Here is a 20598-nt window from a genome sequence, read left to right as displayed (position 1 = left end):
CACATTTGGAACAACTTGAAGGTGAGTAAATTATGTTTCAGGATCCTGGTGTACAGGATCAGTCTGCCATTACTTTTGGTTGTCATGTGTATTTGTGTCTCACAAAAATTATGAAAATTAAACCAAAATTGAGGTTTAAATTTGTGCACGCTAAGAAACACTTCTCAGACTGCAAACACCTAAAAATATTTCACAGATTAAGCCTATTATGCTGTAGAGTCGAATCACAGACTGCCTGAAAAGTTCTGGGCTGATTTCAGAATGCCACATTTATCTTATAAGGCGATAATCTGGTTTACACTTGCGTACTTAAATCAAGATCTAATCCCTGTAACCTCCAACCTGACTTTAAGAACCATGAAGAGAAACATTTTTCATCACCTTTAATGCACAGAAATAATGTCCAGTTTAACACAAAAAAATCAGCCTGCATCCTGTATTTAGAAGCCTTTTTGTACCATCATGTACATATATTATTTATTATGACGGTTAGGCTTTACTCATAACTGGGTTTTGATGGATAGGGTTGGGGATCAGTACCTCGCGATACAATTCGATTCATGATACATGGCACACGATACCAACAATATCATGATGCACCGCTACTAAAATATCAATATATTGTTTTGCAGTTCTTTAACGATACATCACTATATCTGCCTAACTATGAAAACAAAATGCCCATGTTTTGTCTCTTTATTCAAGTCCACAAAACCTTTTTCAGCAGGTAAATTAATAAAATATTACAACCATGGGTAACATTTCAAGTAAATTTAACATTTTATGCTTAAATTAAAAGCTTGTCTTTGTAAACTGACACATTTTACATTTTTTATACTGGCACATTTCCAAAGGCCTCTTAATTAAACTTGGGAACATCTTAGTGTCAACCAGCTTAAATAAAATAAACCTAAAAAACATTCAGTGCAGCATTGTTCATTCATATTATTTTACACGCAATCCTACTCTTTCTCAGACTAGTTTGTTACCTCATTTGCGTGTTAAGCGCCACCCAGCGGAGCCATGATGTGATAACGCCTGGAAATATATTTAGAGCGTCTTGTTTTATCAATTACTGATAATATCGATATTTGGCGCAGCGTATCGATTCTCGTATCACGTGGAGGACGACGATCGGTAAATTGTCACAACCCTAATGAATACCAGTAAGAGAGGAACAGACTGAATGTCTCTGGATGGCAGAGCCGAAGATCCCACCTCCTCCTTATCTATACATCCACTAATGCTGTAAATAAGCTTATGTGTGGTCCAAGAGCATGTGTTTGTGAAAGTTTTAATGGGACACAAGATGTCAACTTTCACGTCTATTGGCAAACATTAAAAATCAAAACACTCCTTTTAGGATTTTGAAACAGTGCTTAATTTTAAATGTTTGTCCATGTGTGTTGAACTATTATACACGATTATGCTTTGATAGCCCTAAACATTGGTCTTTGCTCACTGAGCCTTCACCAGACAAAAACAACATGTTGTACACATAGATTGTTGTTGGTGACTAAATCTGGTCAACTAATCGGTTGACCTATATTGCTTTATGATAGCTGTTGTCAGAATTGAGATTGCGATTCTGTGACATGGTTAAGTCATTTAAATGACATTTGGCTTTACGTGTTTCAGTGAAGCAAGTGCAGAAATTCAAGTGTAATCTATAGTACTTTGGTTATAGAATAGTGCAAGTTGTCTTCTGAACCACAAAACAATTTTACAGTTCTGACAGACACAGAGAATCAAAATGTGTATAGATAGCAAAAGAGGTGGTTCTTACAATATATTAAGTTCCTGCATTGCATAAACATTTTAAATGTTAGTTAATACAAATACAAGGGTGAGAACGAGATTGGAGTATGTACAGTCTCAATCCTTTAATTTATTTTTCCCAACACATCTTTGTGCATTGGGACCATAGTGCGGTAAATTACGAAATTAAGAGACGACCAAAAATACTTTTGTTTCCTTTTAATTGTCAAAATAGCATTTATGCCAAGGTGTTACATGGCTTTTAAGGCGTCTGCATGAACCAGTTCATGCAGAGGTTAGGAAAATCATTCATGTTACAAATGTATACTTTAAAACATATCAGATGCCACTTTTCAACAAAAACCATACAGCAGTTTGACGATCTTTAAATATATTCACAGAGAGCAACATGAAACAAACACAACAAGCAATGAGTGAATTAAGGTAGTGACTAACCCCTATCTTATCAATCACATTGTAAACAAAAACTAATTTTAAGCTAAAATGCATTTATGTTCGAGAATTTAAAACATCCATGGAATGCAAAGCCCAGGGTGAAATACAATTTTAGTTTCAGCCCAAATTCCTAATCCTGCTAAGACATGCTGAATGGGACATTTACCAAAATCAATCAGTCATGCCTGTCATTCTGTGGAGAGGTAAATTAGGTCCTGTGGTCCTGCTATGGACCAGCAGGTGATATACGGGAGAACAAGAACAATGGAGAGAAAAGTAGTGCACGGTCCCATTTAGCGTCTGCACCAGCCCCCGATCTACTCGGTCACCAGGACCCGAAAGGTGACACGGCCGAGAAACTTGTCGCGCTCGTCATTATTCTTAAGATTTGATCCCTCAACCCTGCACTCCACAATCTGCTCAGTGTTGAAGTCTTCCTTCTTAAGCAACAGCTTTACAGCCACCAGAGGCTGAACGTAACCCTCCTACAAGAGAGAGGTGACGTAAACTCAACACAGCATAATATGTTTAAAAAACTGTTAAATTAGTTGGTTTAACATTCAGTACAATTACAGAAATGTCACTTTACATAATCAAACTGTACAATGATATGTGTCTGTCTTTAATCATAATATGTGTTAAAATATGCATTGAGCTACTTACATGTGATTTTTTACCATAGTAGGGAAAGTACATCCGGTCAACAGTCCCTTCATGGGGAAAGTACTGCATCTGGAGAAGAGTTTCAGTCTGAAATAGGAATAGAAGACACGGATTGCCATTGAATAAGTGTGAATGATGCAGCTTGATTAGAACATATTAACCAATGGAACACATGCAGAATGCTGCACGTAAAGGAACTCAGCAAAAAGCAGATAAAGCCAACTTAAACTATGCCTTCGGAAAGTAAAATGCAGAAAAGCACTCTATGCCATGCTAAACTGATTACTATACGTATTAAGAGAATAAATCACCCAAAAATGAAAAATTATTTAATCAGTTACTTATCCTCATGTCATTTCAAACATGTTTGACTTTCTTCCCTCGACAGAAAACAAAAGAAGATATTTTGAAGAACATTGGGGCCCCATTGACTTGCATTGGAAACAATTTCATAAAATATCTACCATTATGTTTCACAGAACAGTCATATCCAAGCTTTGAATGACATAAGGGTAAATAAATACTAAAATGAATAAAAGATTTAATTTTGGGGTAAACTGTCCCTTTAAGCACCATTGCTGTAGCAGCACTTCTTAAACAAACGTAGCTTCTAGTAAGTGAATTAGAAAGAAACTACACAGATAACTGGAAAAAAATCCCATGGTATGAGATTCTTAACTATATCATGCAAAGCATAATTTGTATGTTGTGCCTCACAGAAAATTATTACACAGCATAAATTGTTTACACATGCTCAATCACTTTGGTATCTGGAGAACCAAAAGCCAGGAGACCAAGAGACCATATATACAGTGATCTTACCCATTACTTTACTAAGTAGTTGAACTGGTAGCATGCAATAGAGACATGAGAGAAAGAAAATAAAGGGAGAAAAAGGAAAAAACACTTTTGTGAGAGAGGATGGACAAAAATAAAGCAGGGTTCTTATACCTTTTACAAAGTCAAATTAGAGCACTTTTCCAGTACTTTTAATGTGTGTTTTCATGTTTTTCCAGTATAAATACATAATTACAAAACGTGATGATAAAAAGATCCCAAAATGACATCGCCAACATAAATAGTAAATAGTTCATTGATTTGCCCGTGTTAAAAAATGGATTAGATAGATAACCTGTCAGTGGGTCCACATATATTGCCAAACAGCGTAGTCTACATTTTGTAAAAAAAAGAAGAAATTTATAACAATATATTGACATTTACATTTAGCAGACGCTTTTATCCAAAAGCGACTTACAAAGAGTTCGGGGAGCAATAGTACAATAGGTGCTAATACAAAGTTACCAGTTTCAACAAAAGCTAGACCACTACCTGTTGAGAGAAGAGGGTAAGTGTACGTTTTCTTTAAGTGTAAGGTTTTTTTACACGAGTTCTACATAATTTCGTTAAGCCTAATCCTGCAATAGACAGAGTGCTGAGTGTTTGTTACACGTGAAACGATATTTTAAAGAATAACGATTTTTATATGCAGCTTTGGAACAGAGCTCAATGAAAAGCATAGAAGGCCAGCGCTGATAGTGGAATTAAAATTTGAAATGAAAACACGCTGTTTCGCATGGTTTTTCATTTTGTAAGTGTCTGTAGATTTATTTCATTGTTTGACCCAAGAAGCAAATACACTGGCTCACATAACTCAAAAACGTTCACAAGACCCGATTCACATTTTGCCTCTAAAACCGTGTGGAAGTGACCCACGATGCGCATGCGCAACTCCGAAAAGTGGAACTATTTCCATCTCGATGTGGTGCCGACTCGCCTAGAAAAATGTGTATTTGCGCGTGCCTGCCGTATGTCTCCATTTAAAATAAATATGCGTGCGGAAAAGACGCGAAATGTGAATCTGGCCAAATGCTACACAGTTTTACGTGTTTAAAACAGTCATACAGTTGTCGCTTTTAAAGTAAACTACGTTAATGCTTTTTTGTGTTTCCTTTACTCGCCAAAGAGTAATTGTTATCTTTAATAACAGAACAACAGATGCTGCGTCCCAGACACAGTATCAACACTTCCGCATTTGCATGTTGCCCTAGTTTCTCCAACTGGAAAATGGACCGGCCATTATTTTAAATAGGAATTTCTCTGGATGTCCTAATTATGCTTGTTTAGACAAAGTCGGGCCAAGTTGTAACCAATCAGCAGTTAGGTGCACAGTGCACAGGACGGACATTGGTCGAGCCGAGCACTAACGAAAGCGAAAGATGAGAGTAGGGGTGTGTTTGTTTTGGTGAATCGAACATCAACAACGTCTAAGAGAAATCGGACACCCCGCCTTTAACTTTACTTCCAGCAAAACAAGATATTTCAGAACGGTCACTCAAAGGGTTTTGCATTTGAAATCTTCATATAGTATGTATAAGCAGCAAGCAGCCAGTCTTGTCTCATTGTTCCAAGGTTACTAGAGCGGGCAGGACCCAATCCAAGGTTACCAGAGCGGGCAGGACGCAGCGACTTTACAAAATTTCAGCCGCTACTAGATTATTAATGATAATCTTAAATCAAAATTTGTTTTTCCCTTGTTGTGCAAGCACTGTCGAGCTTGTGCGGAGGCTGCAGCTTTTGCCAGAGGGGAACTGGAATCCCCTGGCTAGGCCATGTTTCCCTCTAAGGATTGTTTTCCTCCTCCAATGGAGTTTTGGGTTCCTAGCCACCGTTTGCTCACTGTTATGCCTGGCCGGGGGGGCTGTTAGTAATTTCATGTTTTATTTAATTAACACTGCATATAGGAATTTATAGTCTGTCTGATATTTGACCTCTGTTTTGACTTGCATAACCTTATATGTTTTGCTTATAGTCAATGTTTTCATTGAATTTTTTTAAAAGCGCTATATAAATAAAGCTGACTTGACTTGACAAACCTTAAAGCTGAAATCCATGATAATTTTTCAGAAAAAATTAATAACTATAAGCAACCAAACAGGAATCTGTTATCCGTCTATCTTATTTTGAACAAATCTTTATGCTGAATAAAAAACATTGAACTGAATTCTTTCCTTGCTTGTGATTACTTTGGAAGAAATAACAATCTCTTTAAGCTTTTTTTCTTTCATTTTCTAAATTTCTCTTACACATTGCAGCTTTAAACCACAAAAACACCACAGATAAAAACAAATACAAAGTACATATTTACATGACATTATGCACAGTATAGGCTGATAACTCTGATATTTAAAACTCTGATATATAAAACTGATATTTAACCGGAAAATAGTTGTTTACCTTTGATGTGCAGTTGATGTATGGATCTCCAGCTGGCTTAAGACCAATGATCTGAAGGTTAAAACAATAAAACAATATAAGCATGATCAGTTAGGAAACCTAAGAACGTATTTTTGAAAGCCCATTGCAGATATTCCCATTTAATAAGCCGATTTAAAACATGTAATGTCTGGCTACAGTAATGTTAATTTTAAAATACAATTTGATTGTGCATTATGCTAAAAATAAATGTATTTTTATACATGTAAGGTTGCTCACCCTGTTCATCTTGACAATAACACATGGCTTTCCTTCAGCGTAACCAAAGGTGGCGTCCTCCATTCCAGAGCAATGGTGGAGGATACTCCTCCTGAACTGACACACCTTCTTCCGAGGTTCCTCATCCTGCTCGGAGTACTGACCCGCCATACACAAGTCATTTTTGGCTTGCTCCAAGTCATTATATTCTGGAAAATGATCGAAGATTATCTCAATTTCTTACTTTCTGCTCACAATGGCCTACCCACATAAATAGACATCACTGTACAGCCTCACAAGATTACAATGTATATCTTTTAAGGCTTATACCACAGGGTTTCAAACAATTCACTATGAATGGTTGTGAGTGTAGAACACCTACGATGCAGAAACAATTCTAGATACTGGACATATTGGCCATATTCAAGAGGGTTTGATCTGTTGAAAACTATATTCGCCAAGTTTGGCCTGATAGCCAACCCTGCAAAAAGAAAATGTTTAATTAAGTATATACAATTTATCTATACAATAAAATATCATAACATTAAATAGATAGAGCCTTCGTCTCAGATTAAATGCTTTCAGAGACCAACTCTATACTTTTTCTAGCCATTATACATATTTGTAATTAACACATCAAGATCTACACATTGAAAAACTCACCAGGGGATGCAACTCGATCTCGATACTTTGGCGCGTCGTCATTAAGTGTCTGAAGCATCACCCACATAGTGAAGACAAACATTGCAGCCAAGAATCCATAGAAGACCAGGTAAAAAAGGAGGAGGAGTCCTGAAGAAAATGACTTTTAGAATCCTTCTTGTTTAGCATAATTGAATTGATATTACATTAAACATCCACACTAAAATAAAATGTAGACATAACAAGCCACATCTAGCTGTAACAAAGACAAGACAATCAAAATATTTGGATGGGCCTTCTTATAGTTTGTTTTCATCTGGCAATGTGTGTTAAAAGCTTATTTCAGAGTGTTTCATAAACGTTTGTTTTGCCAAACCAGTAGAAAGACGTAGTAAAGAAGAAGAGGTAGTATCAACAAATAAAACAATGAAAAATAACAATGAAGCATTACATAATTATAAAATATTAATTTAAAACAAAAACAACAACAAAAATCACAAATGCAACAAAAATACTGTCATTAAATGTAACCGTGTAGTATACAAAATTTTCATATCACAGCATTTGATTAATAACGTTTGAGAATGACCACCACAAAATTTATGTTGGAGGCCCCCCATCCTACCCCCGCCACACCCTCCTCCCCTTCACCTTTCAGAATTCACAAGTGAATTTTTGCCCCACATTGTGAGAGGAATAATCTAGATGTTGTATTTTGGATTGTGTTGTTTACATCCAATAAGATGATTATTAAAATCAAAGTTAGGAGATGGGGTGGTGGAGGGATGCTGATAATTTGTCAATGAACAGAGGTAAGTCTGCAGTATACATCTTATTTTTATGTGAAGGTGCCGGGTCGGATTTACCTCAACAGCGACGACACTGAAACTTATTACATGCAACTTATGACATGTCTGATAATAACACTAAGAAACGACCTGCTCCCAGCACAGACTCCAACACAAACTCCATATGTAAAACAATAATAATGATAATTTTTTGATGAAGCTCGTAAGACCAAACGTGAATCGGAGCATGCGCCTGTAAACTTATTGGTCACCGCTAGAGGCCGCTAAAATCAGCATACAGCACCTTTAATGTCAATTTAAATTTTAATGTCGATTTTTTTCAGTCAGGAATTTTTTTTGCAGTAATTAGTTCAGTAATTTATTTATAGTAACACTGCAATAATAAACAGTTTTGTTCAGTGATAGACTAAATAGTGTCATATGTATTGTAGAGAAATACCTTTAATATGAATATACACAAATCAGCTGCTAGTGTGTAAGTGATATAAATCAACTACTAAATAATGTCTAGTTAATTTCTTCAACTGTAATTATGTGTTTACTCATATGCTTAAAATTGCATACTTATTTTCAATAAATATTGCAACAGCAAAAAAAATTAAATAGGTCTATTATGATAGAGCAGTAAATGTAGGCTAAACATCTGCGTTTTAGAAGATAGACAGTTGAGGTACTGTTTTGAAACATAAACAATGCTCTAGTTATAGTGCGTTTTCTCTTTGACTGACAAACTTCTTTACTTTTACTTTAGTATTTTGCCATTTATTTCCTGACTAGGGCTGGAAATCGATTCCAAAAGAATTGATTCCTTGATTCAGAGGCGTTAGGAATCAAGAGTCGATTCCACAGGTTGTAATCGATTCCATCGATGGGAATCGACTCTTTTGTAAGATTCAGAATCAAATCAACTGTTAATCATGAATTTGCCTCTCTCCAACAGTGACTGGAAGACCGTATCAGTTCCGCGGACAGATTCTTTCGGACGGTTTGTTTACTTTAGAACGTCTTTCTATTTTCTAACAAAATTCTGCATTGTCAGAAGCAAATTCAGTCCATCAACGTTTGCGCTCTTTTGAACTCAGAATAACCGTCAAATTATAGCCTATCCCAAAATGAAACTGATCGTCAGGCTCAGTTTATTTTTTTACAATACATTACAATCACTCCAAAACATATGATACCTGCATCACGAGCTGCACTTTCTTTGCGTGCCTGCTTAGCCTTACGCTTAGCAGCCCCTGAAGGATGCGATCGTTTCGGCGCCATCAGATCAGAAAAGTTGGATTTTATTCATCATCACACTAACGTTAATTGGTTTACTATAGGTGAGTGGCAATTGTTATATCCAATGGAAAAACAGCCTAGTATTTTGCTGCTCTTGATTGGTGGATCTGCGGGATGTTTTGGAGGCCCCGCCTCCAAGCCCGAGGCCCTAGGCAACGGCCTACTCCGCCTATAGGTAGCGCCGGCCCTGCTTGAACAGAAGGTTCAGTGAGGTGCGAAAACGGGAATAAATAATATGGAAGGGAGTTTTGGCAAATATTTCTTTAGATGTAACGTTTACAGATTATTGTGCCTCATTGCGATTCGTGAGTGTGGATTGGATGGACACTTATCTATCCCAAGACGCCACGGGAGCTGAGCAAAGGTCAAATTAAAAAAAATTATCAAATAAATATAGCGGAAAACTTTCAGGCGTTTTAATGTAAGTGCCTAAATAATGTTTTTATAAATGCTCACGTGTAGGTTGTTGTAAATACGCCAAAGAGCATATGGGTCACATGACAATAAAACATGGCGGATGCAGTTTGTCCGAAATGTATTCATACAACGTTATTTTATTTTAGCAAGGATTTCCTCGTTTACTCATCATGATTAATTATATTAAGGATATATTAAGGATTTGCTCTTACAGCACTTAATGCCGATTTAATTATACCACGTTGCTTTATAACATGATGATAATTTTTAATACATTTTGATATTCAGAAAAGATATAAAAGATTATAAATATAAAGCATCTGTCACACTCCTATTATAATGAATTAGAAATGTACCATTAGGCAGACAAAATTTGGCACATATAGCAAAGAATTTTAAAATGATTTCAAAGAAAACATAGTAAATTGGTTTAAATAATTGTATTCTCTTTGTGAATTAGGACGTTCTGAATGCTGGTATGTAATGGTTTTATGCACTGAAATTAGCTTTATGTATCAGATTTAAATAAAGAGAAGACCCAAGAGAGAGAAATGAGCAACGAACCAAAACAAAAGGGTTTGTGTAGAGAATCAAACACAGCAATGCAGTCAGAAAAAACAAACTGCTACAGTCATGAGAGCCAATCACAAGATCAGTACATGACCAATAATGACAAAATTGACTGGGAACAGGTTTGATCTTCATGCACATGGAGCACCAATTTAACTCATCTGCAAGCCCATTATCTGCTTTACATATTTTATATTTGAAAAACATAAGTTATCGACATAATTCATAGATGGGTTTTATTGGGAAATTAATTTTGAAAGAATAATGGTGTGCACAGATAAATCCTTTATAATAATCACTGCAACACTGTGTAAATCACAGACATTTCCTGTTTGATTTCATGGTGACTTTAACTAAGGGATTTATTACTATAAAAATTTTAAATGATGGAGGGGTCGCTGCCGCAGTGGAAAAGTGATGCAAGTGGTAAGCGGGTGGATACACCGTGTATCACCGTCTATCGCAACAAGCCTAGTCTATACCCTATTTACCATTTACTTTGTCAAATCAAATCTGTCTAGTCTTACTAAGAAATAGAAATAGTATATTTGAAATTTTTATTATAACACAAAACACCAATCGATTGACTACACGCCCTGCGGCTTAAAGGCGGAATAGATGATTTGGTAAGATGCTAACTTTAGAATGCTATTCAGATTCCAATTCCTGGTTTGGGAATCAAAAGAATTGATTCCTAGCTGCTGCTTTCGATTCCTGCTCGATTCCCTGTTTTACTACAGATTTGTATTAATTATTATACAAAACATACCCATTTTTAATGCAATACAAATTTCTAAGCTGTCACTTTTTACATTTATTAATTGTTTATTGTTTCTGTAACAAAAAACTTAATCAAATATGTCGATCTTGTCCTGCGATTCCAATGTATCATTAACAATATCATTGATCAAATAAATAAACTAGATGTTTTCAAAAATAAAGCACATGTCAAATACTATTTTACACAGGACACACAAAAATTCTTGAGGCATATAGATAGAGTAGACAGATCGATAATCAGTAAATCGTATTCAAAATAAGAACACTGGGCACATTAATATTACTGTCGAATTCAAAGTAGTGCAGACAGGTGTTCTGTCCAGCTTTAAACAGAAGTCCAAGTAAATATGTTGTGAGACTGTGCTTTATATACATGGAATTCTGTACACGTGCATACTGAGCTAATCGGTAGAGCGCTTAAGCATTAAGCCTGGCAGTGTGAACGTAGTCTTAGGCAGCTGACTTGTTGCCTCGCTGTCTCATGAGGCAATGACTTCGGAGGCAGCGTTTAGGAAAGAAGGCAGCTAGGAGAAACACGGTCGAACACCCTTCAGAAGCACCATAACGGAATTCTGTTTGAAATATAAACATAGGGTGCCTTTGTGATAACTAATCGAAAGTAATTTGGACGCTTTGGATAAAAGCGTCTGCTAAATGACGAAATGTAATTTCTCGATAGAAATGCAAGGAAAATCACAAACAAAAAACAACCAATCACATTCCCTGCTTGAGCACACACATAGAATTGTGGGACAATGAAGGCAGCAAAGGAAACATCTATGCTGCCTTCAGCAACCGACCTGATGGAGGTATCTCAGAAGACAGGAAGTAAAGCAAACATGGGATTTCGGAAGTGCCTTGATGCCTTCCTTGAAATGCTGCCTCCAAATGCAACTTTGTTATAATTATATAAATACCAATGTTTCGCTTAACTTATTGATTGCTGGGATGTTAAGAGACTTCCAACCAGCATGACAAAAAAACGTTTCTGGACAGGATTGCCTATTCAACCTTTAATAAGGTCAAAGAGGTTAATGACACTATCATTTCAATCAGTGCGTTCTTTACATTAGCCATAAACATAAATTATTTCTTAAAAACAGCAATGGGTTGACTGAATATAAAACATTGAACACCTTTAAATCGTAGGACTGATATAGCACTGTCTGCTGAATGTTTTTATCAAACGAGGCCTTTGCTAAATAAAACATTGTTTTACGCTTTTATCATTCCAGAGTGAAAATTCACTCCATACCGAGAAAATTCACGCGACACCTACACTGTTAGATGTCGCTGTAGATTAGCAGCACATTACTGTAAAAATCCACAGTACAATACTGCATCTGTATATTACAGTAAAATACTGCAGCTCATAATGCATTCTGGGTAATTTTCATTGAGCGGGAAACTTTTACAGTAAATTTTGGTCTCGCTGTAACCTCGCTGTAGCTTTGCTGTAACGTGTAACGAAAGTGTGCCACAACAACGTCATCACGTCAAATCACACAGAGCCCATCCTGGCTGCAGCTGGAGGAGGATAATCAATTTCTGGCAGTTTGGTAAGTTTTTAGTTTGGTTTATTTTATGTGTTTCATACAAAAAAATTATTTTGTTTTTGTATTTTGCACAACAGTTTGTCACAGTGTTGTTTTAAACGTGGAATGAGAGAGATATGGTCGCCAACAAACGTTGCTTCTACCTCAGAAATTAAACTAAGTCAGCCCACTGCTTAAACCCGTTTTACACATCTCACTTAATGAATATAGGATTATTTCAACCATTTATGAGGGTTTTGGTGAGTTTATTTTCTGTCGAATAGTTGAAGTTCGTTTATAATGGCAAGCTAGGTAAACCGACTTGTATTTGGTAATAGATAAACTCGCGTTTGTGTTCAAATAAAATAATCTTTGACCAATTCAACTAAGATTCCTCCTAAATAAATCTCATACGAAATAACAAAGTCACTGTAAAGTAGCCAACACAGCTACCATACTGCTTCACACAAAATGAAACGTCATATTTAACTGTGATGAGTGCGATCCATACAGATTTCATTACTAACAGATTTATAAATGTGTTTGCGGCGCTTATTTCTGTATTTACGGTATATCCGCAGAAGCAGATATGATGTTCTTTGGAGTGTTTTACATTCAGTTGGCCAAAAAGTTTTGTATGACAATATATTTGTAGCGATATTGCTTCCAACACCTCAAATCAATGCTCGTACTTTGCTAAAGAGCGCTGCTGACTCCGCCTTTACGTAATGACGCTGTACGGAAATAGGAGCGCGATCAGCTTTAAATGCATTTCCAAAAACACATTGACTTTCGCTACACCAACGGTATAGAAAATGCAATCCCAAATATTTGAACTCTTAATGTTAATGTATACAGGGGAAAACATTTAAATGATCATTTTGCTACATTTTTGATTGACTATCTTAAGCGTATATAATAAACAGAATGGTTTCTAAATTTCAGCAAGTAACATATCATTATATATTTCTTCTTACAGCTCTAACGTCACAGTTTGGTCCACTTTTGCACCCTGGGCTTATGAGTTTCTGTAAGTATTCATCATGTATTTATAATACAACTTTTATTCAAATTTGTTTCTGGTTTTACTTATGACTTTTTAGTAACACTTACAATAAGGTTCTATTTGTTTACATAGGATGTTAATACATTTTAACATTTGGCAATACATTTTTAAATCAATCAATTTATCTCTGTTCACATTAGTTAATTCATAATGAATTCTCAAATATTATTAATGTTGAAAAATATATTGTTCATTGTTAGTTCATATTATCTAAACCATTAATAAATGTTATGGAATAAAACCTTATAGTAAAGTGTTACTGAATTTTCTTTCACCATTTACTTCACAATTTGTACTTATTTCAATGGCTAACAGATTTTGTTATTTTTGGCTTTTTGTGTTACAGTCTCACCATTGATATTTTGGCTGGATTTGGTCATTTTTAAACCAAGCAAGTCATCCCAGGATGTCCAGTTACAACTGCAAGTCATGTAGTTTCTCGACAAAAATACCCACACCCACACAACACTCTCACACACCCCCACACAACACTCTCACACACCCGCACACAACACTCTCACACACACACACAACCCTCTCACACACAACACTCTCACACAGCACCACACAACACTCTCACACACCCGTACACAACACTCTCACACACACACACAACCCTCTCACACAGCCCCACACAACCCTCTCACACACAACCCTCTCACACAGCCCCACACAACCCTCTCACACACAACACTCTCACACAGCATCACACAACACTCTCACACACCCGTACACAACACTCTCACACACACACACAACCCTCTCACACAGCCCCACACAACACTCTCACACAGCCACACACAACACTGTCACACAGCCACACACAACACTCTCACACACAACACTCTAACACACGACACTCAGTTTGAATGGAACATTTTAACTACAGACCAGTGTTTTCTTTGCCAGTGTTAGATGACACCTGTCACTTTGTTGCTATTGTTTGTTTTGATATGTAATGTATGAATATTTTTGCTCACTTAAATGTTGTAATATATATAGTAGTCAACATTTGAAGTGGGTCAAAAAAGTTACAAGAATAGGTATTGTTCTTGCCTTTTTGATCCACTTTAAATGTTGACTACTGTACATAGTCATTATATGTTGTTAATGTAATACATCATTCTTCAATACTGTTTTAAATGTTTTAATACTTTTTGTTTCAATGAAATGATTCAATAAAAAATTTGCCTGGATTGCCTTTTGATTCATAATGTCAAGTATAGCAGTTTTATAATATTAATAACTACAGATTTATAACCAAACTAGCTAAAATATATAATAATATTTGTAATTATTGCCAATACGAATTAAATAGTAATTTGTCAATATAGGTACTACAGTAAATTGCAGTAAAAATATAGTAAAAATACAGTAAAGTACTGTGTTGTATCTATACAGCAATATTTTTTGTACTGTAGTAGTCTATTACAGTACAGCACTGTAAATCAAAATACAGTAACTTACTGGCAACCGTGCTGCCAGTAACGTACTGTAAAAATACAAGCAAATCGTTAACAGTGTAAATAATCCTACCACAACACTGGCGACATTTGGACGGTGGTCGTTTATGTACGGAAAGACAAATATCAAAACATCATGTTTATTTGTTTAACGACTTTCCCCCATATACAATCCCTAAATTCATTTTCACGTTTAAAATGATCATCACTGTGGAGGCATGTTATAGAAGACTGGACATCTTAAGCAATGTAACACTAAATTGCGCAATATACATTTGTCAATGCACCCACGACACATTCATCCAATGTTGCCACTGTATTCAAAACGCTGAGAGGCGGCAGACATTAATTGTCACTGATGTCATCAATGAAAGCCCTGATGACATCAAGAATGCCTGCGATAACTATCACTGTCGTCATTTTTCAGTGTACATGGGAATCTCCATTCATTGACCGTAATGGTGTCCCCACTATCTTATGAGTAAACACCTTAGATATTCACAAAAGGAGCGTACATGTCGTTTCTTATATGATCATTATTTCTGTAGCCGTGCGTGTAATTAACTACAGGACGTATACGCAACGCGTGCATCCGATCCTGAGGATACTTGGGATGTTACTGATGTTATTTTATAACTTACCCCAATTTTTACCAGTCCGACCGAAGAATTCCCCTGTTCTTGGATTGTAAATCACGTCTTTCCAGCTGCTTTCAGGCTCCTTGCCTTCTGGTTTGTCGTTTTTATTGGACATGCTGCTGTATAGGTTAGAATTGACGTAACCGATGAGAGAGAAAGTGTAATATGCGATCTGATCGAATGAGGCTAAAATCAGTGGGCTTATGCCCCGATGGAAATCCGAAGAACCTCCAGGTTCTGCCGTCTGCAATGCAATGTGATTCGTGCTCCAACAAACACGACCAACAGCAGCATGTTGTGGGGGAGGGAGCGAAGGGTCACGCGATTTACACATGCGCAAACTTTGCAGCCCTTAAACTATACAGATTGTTTAAATCTAAAATGGAATTACATTGTAATGATAGTAAGGAGCTATATAATCTATTCTTTCTATGGCATCCGTCTTGCTGTATGTATTGCTATTAATTATGTATGGTCTCACATGATAGCGCATTAATGAAAACAACAAGATCTAAAACGTTTTAGTGTACCCTGATAATTCCAGAAAACCAGTTTTTCTATACACCATATTCATTTCAATTAATTAGTTTGTCAATTTATAAACAGTTGGGAGGTTTTAATGCCAGTCTGACTGTAGCCTATCATTTTTACAGTTTGGTAATTGCTAGATCATAAATGTCTTTGGCAAAAACTGAAGATGGCCAAACAATTCTTAGCCCTATAATGTTTGTCTTACCCAATTCTGCTTTTAATGGTAAATTAGGCCATTCAAAAATAAATAAATATAAAACAACAGTTATATAACACGTTTTTTAACTTTGCTAACCAGACTTACTGCTTGTTCTTCACGTTTATATAATTTGAAAAATTTGATAACATTATTTGTTAAATGTATCACTGTATGTTCATAACTTGATTTTTTTATATAAAAGTGTGTAATTTTTGTAATCTATCATTAAAAATGCAATATAATATACAGATGTATTAAGAGCTTATACAGTGAAGCTTTATGTTTTTATTACCTTAGAATGAGCTATTTCTATCTACATACACCGCGGGTCCCCTTGCATAATTCGCCATGTTCTGTCAGCCGTCGTTTCAAAAGGGAGGGAATGAGCGGTTGGTTGCAATTCGCAACCTTGCCGCTAGATTTCGTTGACTGGACCTTTAAGTAGACTACAGATTCACAACCCGAATAAAAATTCGGTTTTAGATATGATATGATGAACAGAGTTGTAAAACAAACTGATTTTCTTTCCTTATACACGTAATGCAATGATACACGTTTTAAAGATATTCTATCATTATAGAATATTTTATCAATATATGACACATTTGTGCTAATTTGCTTGAAGATGTTTGTATGAATTGAAATATAACCCGCATCGTCTATTTTTATGAAACACATCTATTCGACAATTACGACACCTAAGAAACCATTAACCAAAAACCCTCACTGTGGCACTGTTGATTTACGTGTTAGTGTTGAATAAGTTTAAACAGACCAAAAACAAACCACTGAGAAGATTACTAAACGTGGGAAGATTATGTACCATAACTTCAATTCCACATTATAACCTTTGTGCGTTTGTCAGAAGGTTTTATCCAAAGTATTTTACTGGGCATTGAAGGGACATTTTTTTATTATGTGTGTTCCTTATTAAAGACATGCTCTAAGGTAAAACCAATTTACATTCTTTGCCAAAAGTCACTATGTCTTAATTCTGTAATTTATATATAACTAGGATTTATATCTGAAGGGAAATAAATAATCTATATACCTTTTGTTTTTTAACCAGCAGTAATCATTTGCTCTGCTTTTTCCATATATGGTTATGTCTTGCCTCCTTGCTCTCTGGTTTATAACTAAAGTTGGAAAGAAATATCCATGTTTTAAAATAAAACAATAACATCGTCAGAAAACTGATCATGTATTTGTGTAATTGACTTCTAGATAATTTTGTCTGTCCAATTGTGCAGAGTTAAGCGCTTACAATGTTGTGCTTTAAATAACATAGCTTAAAAATATTATTTCATGCCATTGATGAGTAATGTTACATTCATCTTCATTTTAAAATAAGCAATGCAACTTTAATTTCAGTTTCAGTTTCTGAAGAACCACCGAAGCACCAAGATGTGGTGCTATATAGCGCTTAAAGTTGTTCCCCTATATGATTACAAGCAAAGAAACACTTTTAGTGCTATATGGCACCTTTTTTTTAGTTTACTGCTCTGGACTTTATATCTTTTTCTTTCTAAATTCACAGTTCTGTTATGACCAACTGTGCCTATAGTCTTTAATAACTTAGGATAATATTACAGAAAGACCTTGTAAAGATGATATAATGCGTGAGATTGTTACAGTCTCTTTCAACTAGAAAACTTGCCCTGCAATAATAAAACATACATGATTTGTTTATATAATCAATTTAATATAGTAACAAACATAAACTTAAGTAGCCTATACAGCAACACAACCCATCACGAGGGTGGTGGTAGAACAAGTCTGAACTCATCAGTTTATTCATTGCTATTATTGTTTTCATAGCTGTTAAATGTCAACTTCAGGTCAGTGTTTGTAGACGTTTTCCCCTGGTGTGAGACAGTGACCCTCCTTAACAGTTTTAGCCAATGACAAGCAAGTGCTCTCACTGTCTGTGACATGTTTAAGCCAAACATACTTGTCTTGTCTTGACGCTCCTGCTCTGGTTCATTTCAACATTTGCTATTTATTTAACTGGCTTGGGTAAATGAGAATGATAATAACTAGAAAGTGAAAGAAAATATACCATACGCAGCGAACGATTCGCTACCTGCTTGAACTTTCTGTTTCGAAGAAATGATCTTGGTTTTAACTCTCTCTTTTGTCGTGGCTCTGTCATGGGGTCTACCAAAGGGTAAGTCTTTAATCCTATTATAATCCCAAATAGATATTTTAGTTTTGCACTGTGCAGCAATAAAACATATGAATCTCTGTGTTAGATATAGTCATTCAGTTCGAGCGCAGTGTATCGATAAACGGGACTGTCGTGGAGAGGATCTCTGTCAATGGCGTTTCTTACAGCAGTTTAAAGGGTCAGAGCGCCAAGCATCCCGTCGTCAGATCCATTCAAGATGACGCCCTGAGGATAATCGTGAAGCATGCAACAGAAAGTAAAGTATATTTGTAGAATAAATGACATTTCCACACAGTCATTTCGTGGCAAACAATTTACCTTTATCTTTTCAGATAATGGCACTTACATACGATTGAGAGAATGCACGCTACGGGGCTATCAAGTCTACGGACTGTCCGACCGGTTTCAGCTGAATGGCAAAGACTATCTGGCGTTAGATCCAGACGCTGTTTCGTGGACGGTGTTGGTGCCAGAGGCGGGTGATATAAAGAAAATACGGGCGCTTGAGATTGAGCTGGCAGGTCTTGAGAAAAATCATTTGAAAGAGGATTGCGAGGAGTTTATCAAGCGGATGAATGACAATGGGAATCAAAATGGTAACTATGATGTTTTATTTTGATAAAAAAAGCTTTGAAATGAATTGGATGCCTCTTTCAAAGCACCACTGAGCAATGTTAAAATCCTATGATTTCATACTTGAGCTATGATGAACCTGAGCTTTGTTTGTGCAATTTATTTATTTCTTAACTTGACTAAAATGAGTTCAAATAGATGTTACCAAATGAAGCACAACAAATAGAAATCATACTTGAAACGTGCTACATCATTTATTTGAGTTGATTTGAAAGAGTTGCAAAGACATCTGTAAATTTGCTGTTCACAAAAGTATGCTTACTGAATATGAGTTTAACGTTTACTATGTGCTGAACATTTTTCAGACCTTGGCGTTTTAAGAGTGATTGCTCCAGTTTTTACCACAATTATCTTTGTTGGATTTATTTTTACAAGCATTCTTATCTTCAAGAGGCAGGGTGAGTATACTGTAATCATGTGCTTTGTCGCATGTTGATGTGTGACAATTGCTCACTCTTGCAATAATATTAAAATAATCTAATCTTGAATGAACTGTAGCAAATGCTTATTCTTTTCCTCTTTCTCTTTTACTTGATACAGGTCAACACCCAGGTGGTAAGTCAAATGTTTAAATTGTTGCAATATACAGGTTGACAAAAGATTAAATACTGACCTTGGTAGAAGAGGCTTGTGAATTGGACACACAGTATATTTTCAGAGGCTTGTGGAATGTAGGTATAATCATCAATAGCCTAAAAAAATTTAAATATAAAAAGTCATTTGATACCTGAAACGCATTTACCTGTGGGCTATTTTGAAAACATGATTAATATGCAGGTTCTGTTATAGCAAGCAGGTGCACACATTTTTTTATGCTGTCATTTTTTGGGTTCTTCTAGGTGTTACAGGATCAATTATCCACTACCCAGCCCATCGTCTTGAAGTTCCTATTTTAGGACAGAGCTAAAAGAGCATGCTCCAACACGGGAACAAAGAGCAAAACAAGTTTAACCTGTGCAAGTCTCTTTCAGCAGAGTCTAGTCACATTATTATAAATCACCAGACCTGCCTTACCACATTCATCTGGATATACTGGGCCTCTGTGATTGGAGCAGATTTACATACAAATATTAAGCTTTATCTTTCGGCTCTTTGTGGTTAGATTAAACTCTTATTTTGAATAGTTTCAGAAATTAGATCCTTGATCTTAAATTTTTTAAATTATTCACATCAACACATGTGGAACAAAATTATTTCTGTATATTATTGTAAAGTCTTTGTAATATAAATATTATTAATCATGTGAATTGTATTTTTTTCATGTAGATGAACAAAAAATCACGGTTGATTTATTTGCTGTTTTGATTTACCAACTTGCTATGTAATGGGTGATATCATGATTAATACCAACATATTTTTCTTATTGTCACAAGCTTTAAATATATTGTAGTGAATAATAAATGCCAGCAAAATTAATTAAACCATTTTTCGTTGCATTTATTTTATAAATATGTTTTCTGTAATAAAAATGACTGTCTAATGAAATTCAGTATTACTGAATTAGGACAATTACTAG

General features: G+C 35.7%; 2 protein-coding genes across 6 annotated transcripts; one reads left to right on the top strand and one right to left on the bottom strand.

Moving 5' to 3' along the window:
• Positions 1-1979: 1979 nt before the first annotated feature.
• Positions 1980-15884, bottom strand: atp1b3a (ATPase Na+/K+ transporting subunit beta 3a). 4 transcript variants are annotated; one of them, XM_079453803.1, is made up of 8 exons: positions 15556-15816; positions 7012-7140; positions 6731-6829; positions 6370-6557; positions 6112-6162; positions 4010-4047; positions 2878-2964; positions 1980-2699 (listed from the first exon to the last, which is right to left on the bottom strand). In XM_079453803.1, the coding sequence occupies exons 1-8, from the start codon at positions 15665-15667 to the stop codon at positions 2669-2671; spliced, it is 735 nt and encodes a 244-aa protein (XP_079309929.1). In that variant the 5' UTR covers positions 15668-15816; the 3' UTR covers positions 1980-2668. The 4 variants fall into 4 exon arrangements, with proteins under 4 accessions (XP_079309929.1, XP_079309930.1, XP_079309927.1 ...); XM_079453804.1 differs by lacking the exon at positions 15556-15816 and adding an exon at positions 8981-9085; XM_079453801.1 differs by lacking the exon at positions 4010-4047 and having other exon boundaries at positions 15556-15884.
• A 2312-nt stretch (positions 15885-18196) lies between these two features.
• Positions 18197-20500, top strand: LOC306892626 (uncharacterized protein). Of its 2 annotated transcripts, XM_079453805.1 has the most exons (6): positions 18221-18449; positions 18535-18705; positions 18782-19045; positions 19388-19480; positions 19623-19637; positions 19922-20117. In XM_079453805.1, exons 1-6 carry the CDS (start codon positions 18392-18394, stop codon positions 19987-19989), a joined length of 669 nt encoding a protein of 222 aa, XP_079309931.1. In that variant the 5' UTR covers positions 18221-18391; the 3' UTR covers positions 19990-20117. The 2 variants fall into 2 exon arrangements, with proteins under 2 accessions (XP_079309932.1, XP_079309931.1); XM_079453806.1 differs by lacking the exon at positions 19623-19637 and having other exon boundaries at positions 18197-18449; positions 19388-19491; positions 19922-20500.
• The last annotated feature ends 98 nt before the right edge of the window (positions 20501-20598 follow it).

This window comes from Barbatula barbatula, assembly GCF_947034865.1.
Source record: "Barbatula barbatula genome assembly, chromosome: 3".
Lineage (NCBI taxonomy): Eukaryota > Metazoa > Chordata > Actinopteri > Cypriniformes > Nemacheilidae > Barbatula > Barbatula barbatula.
The sequence above is the reverse complement of the archived record's forward strand: the minus strand, read 5'-3'. Positions and strand labels throughout refer to the sequence as shown.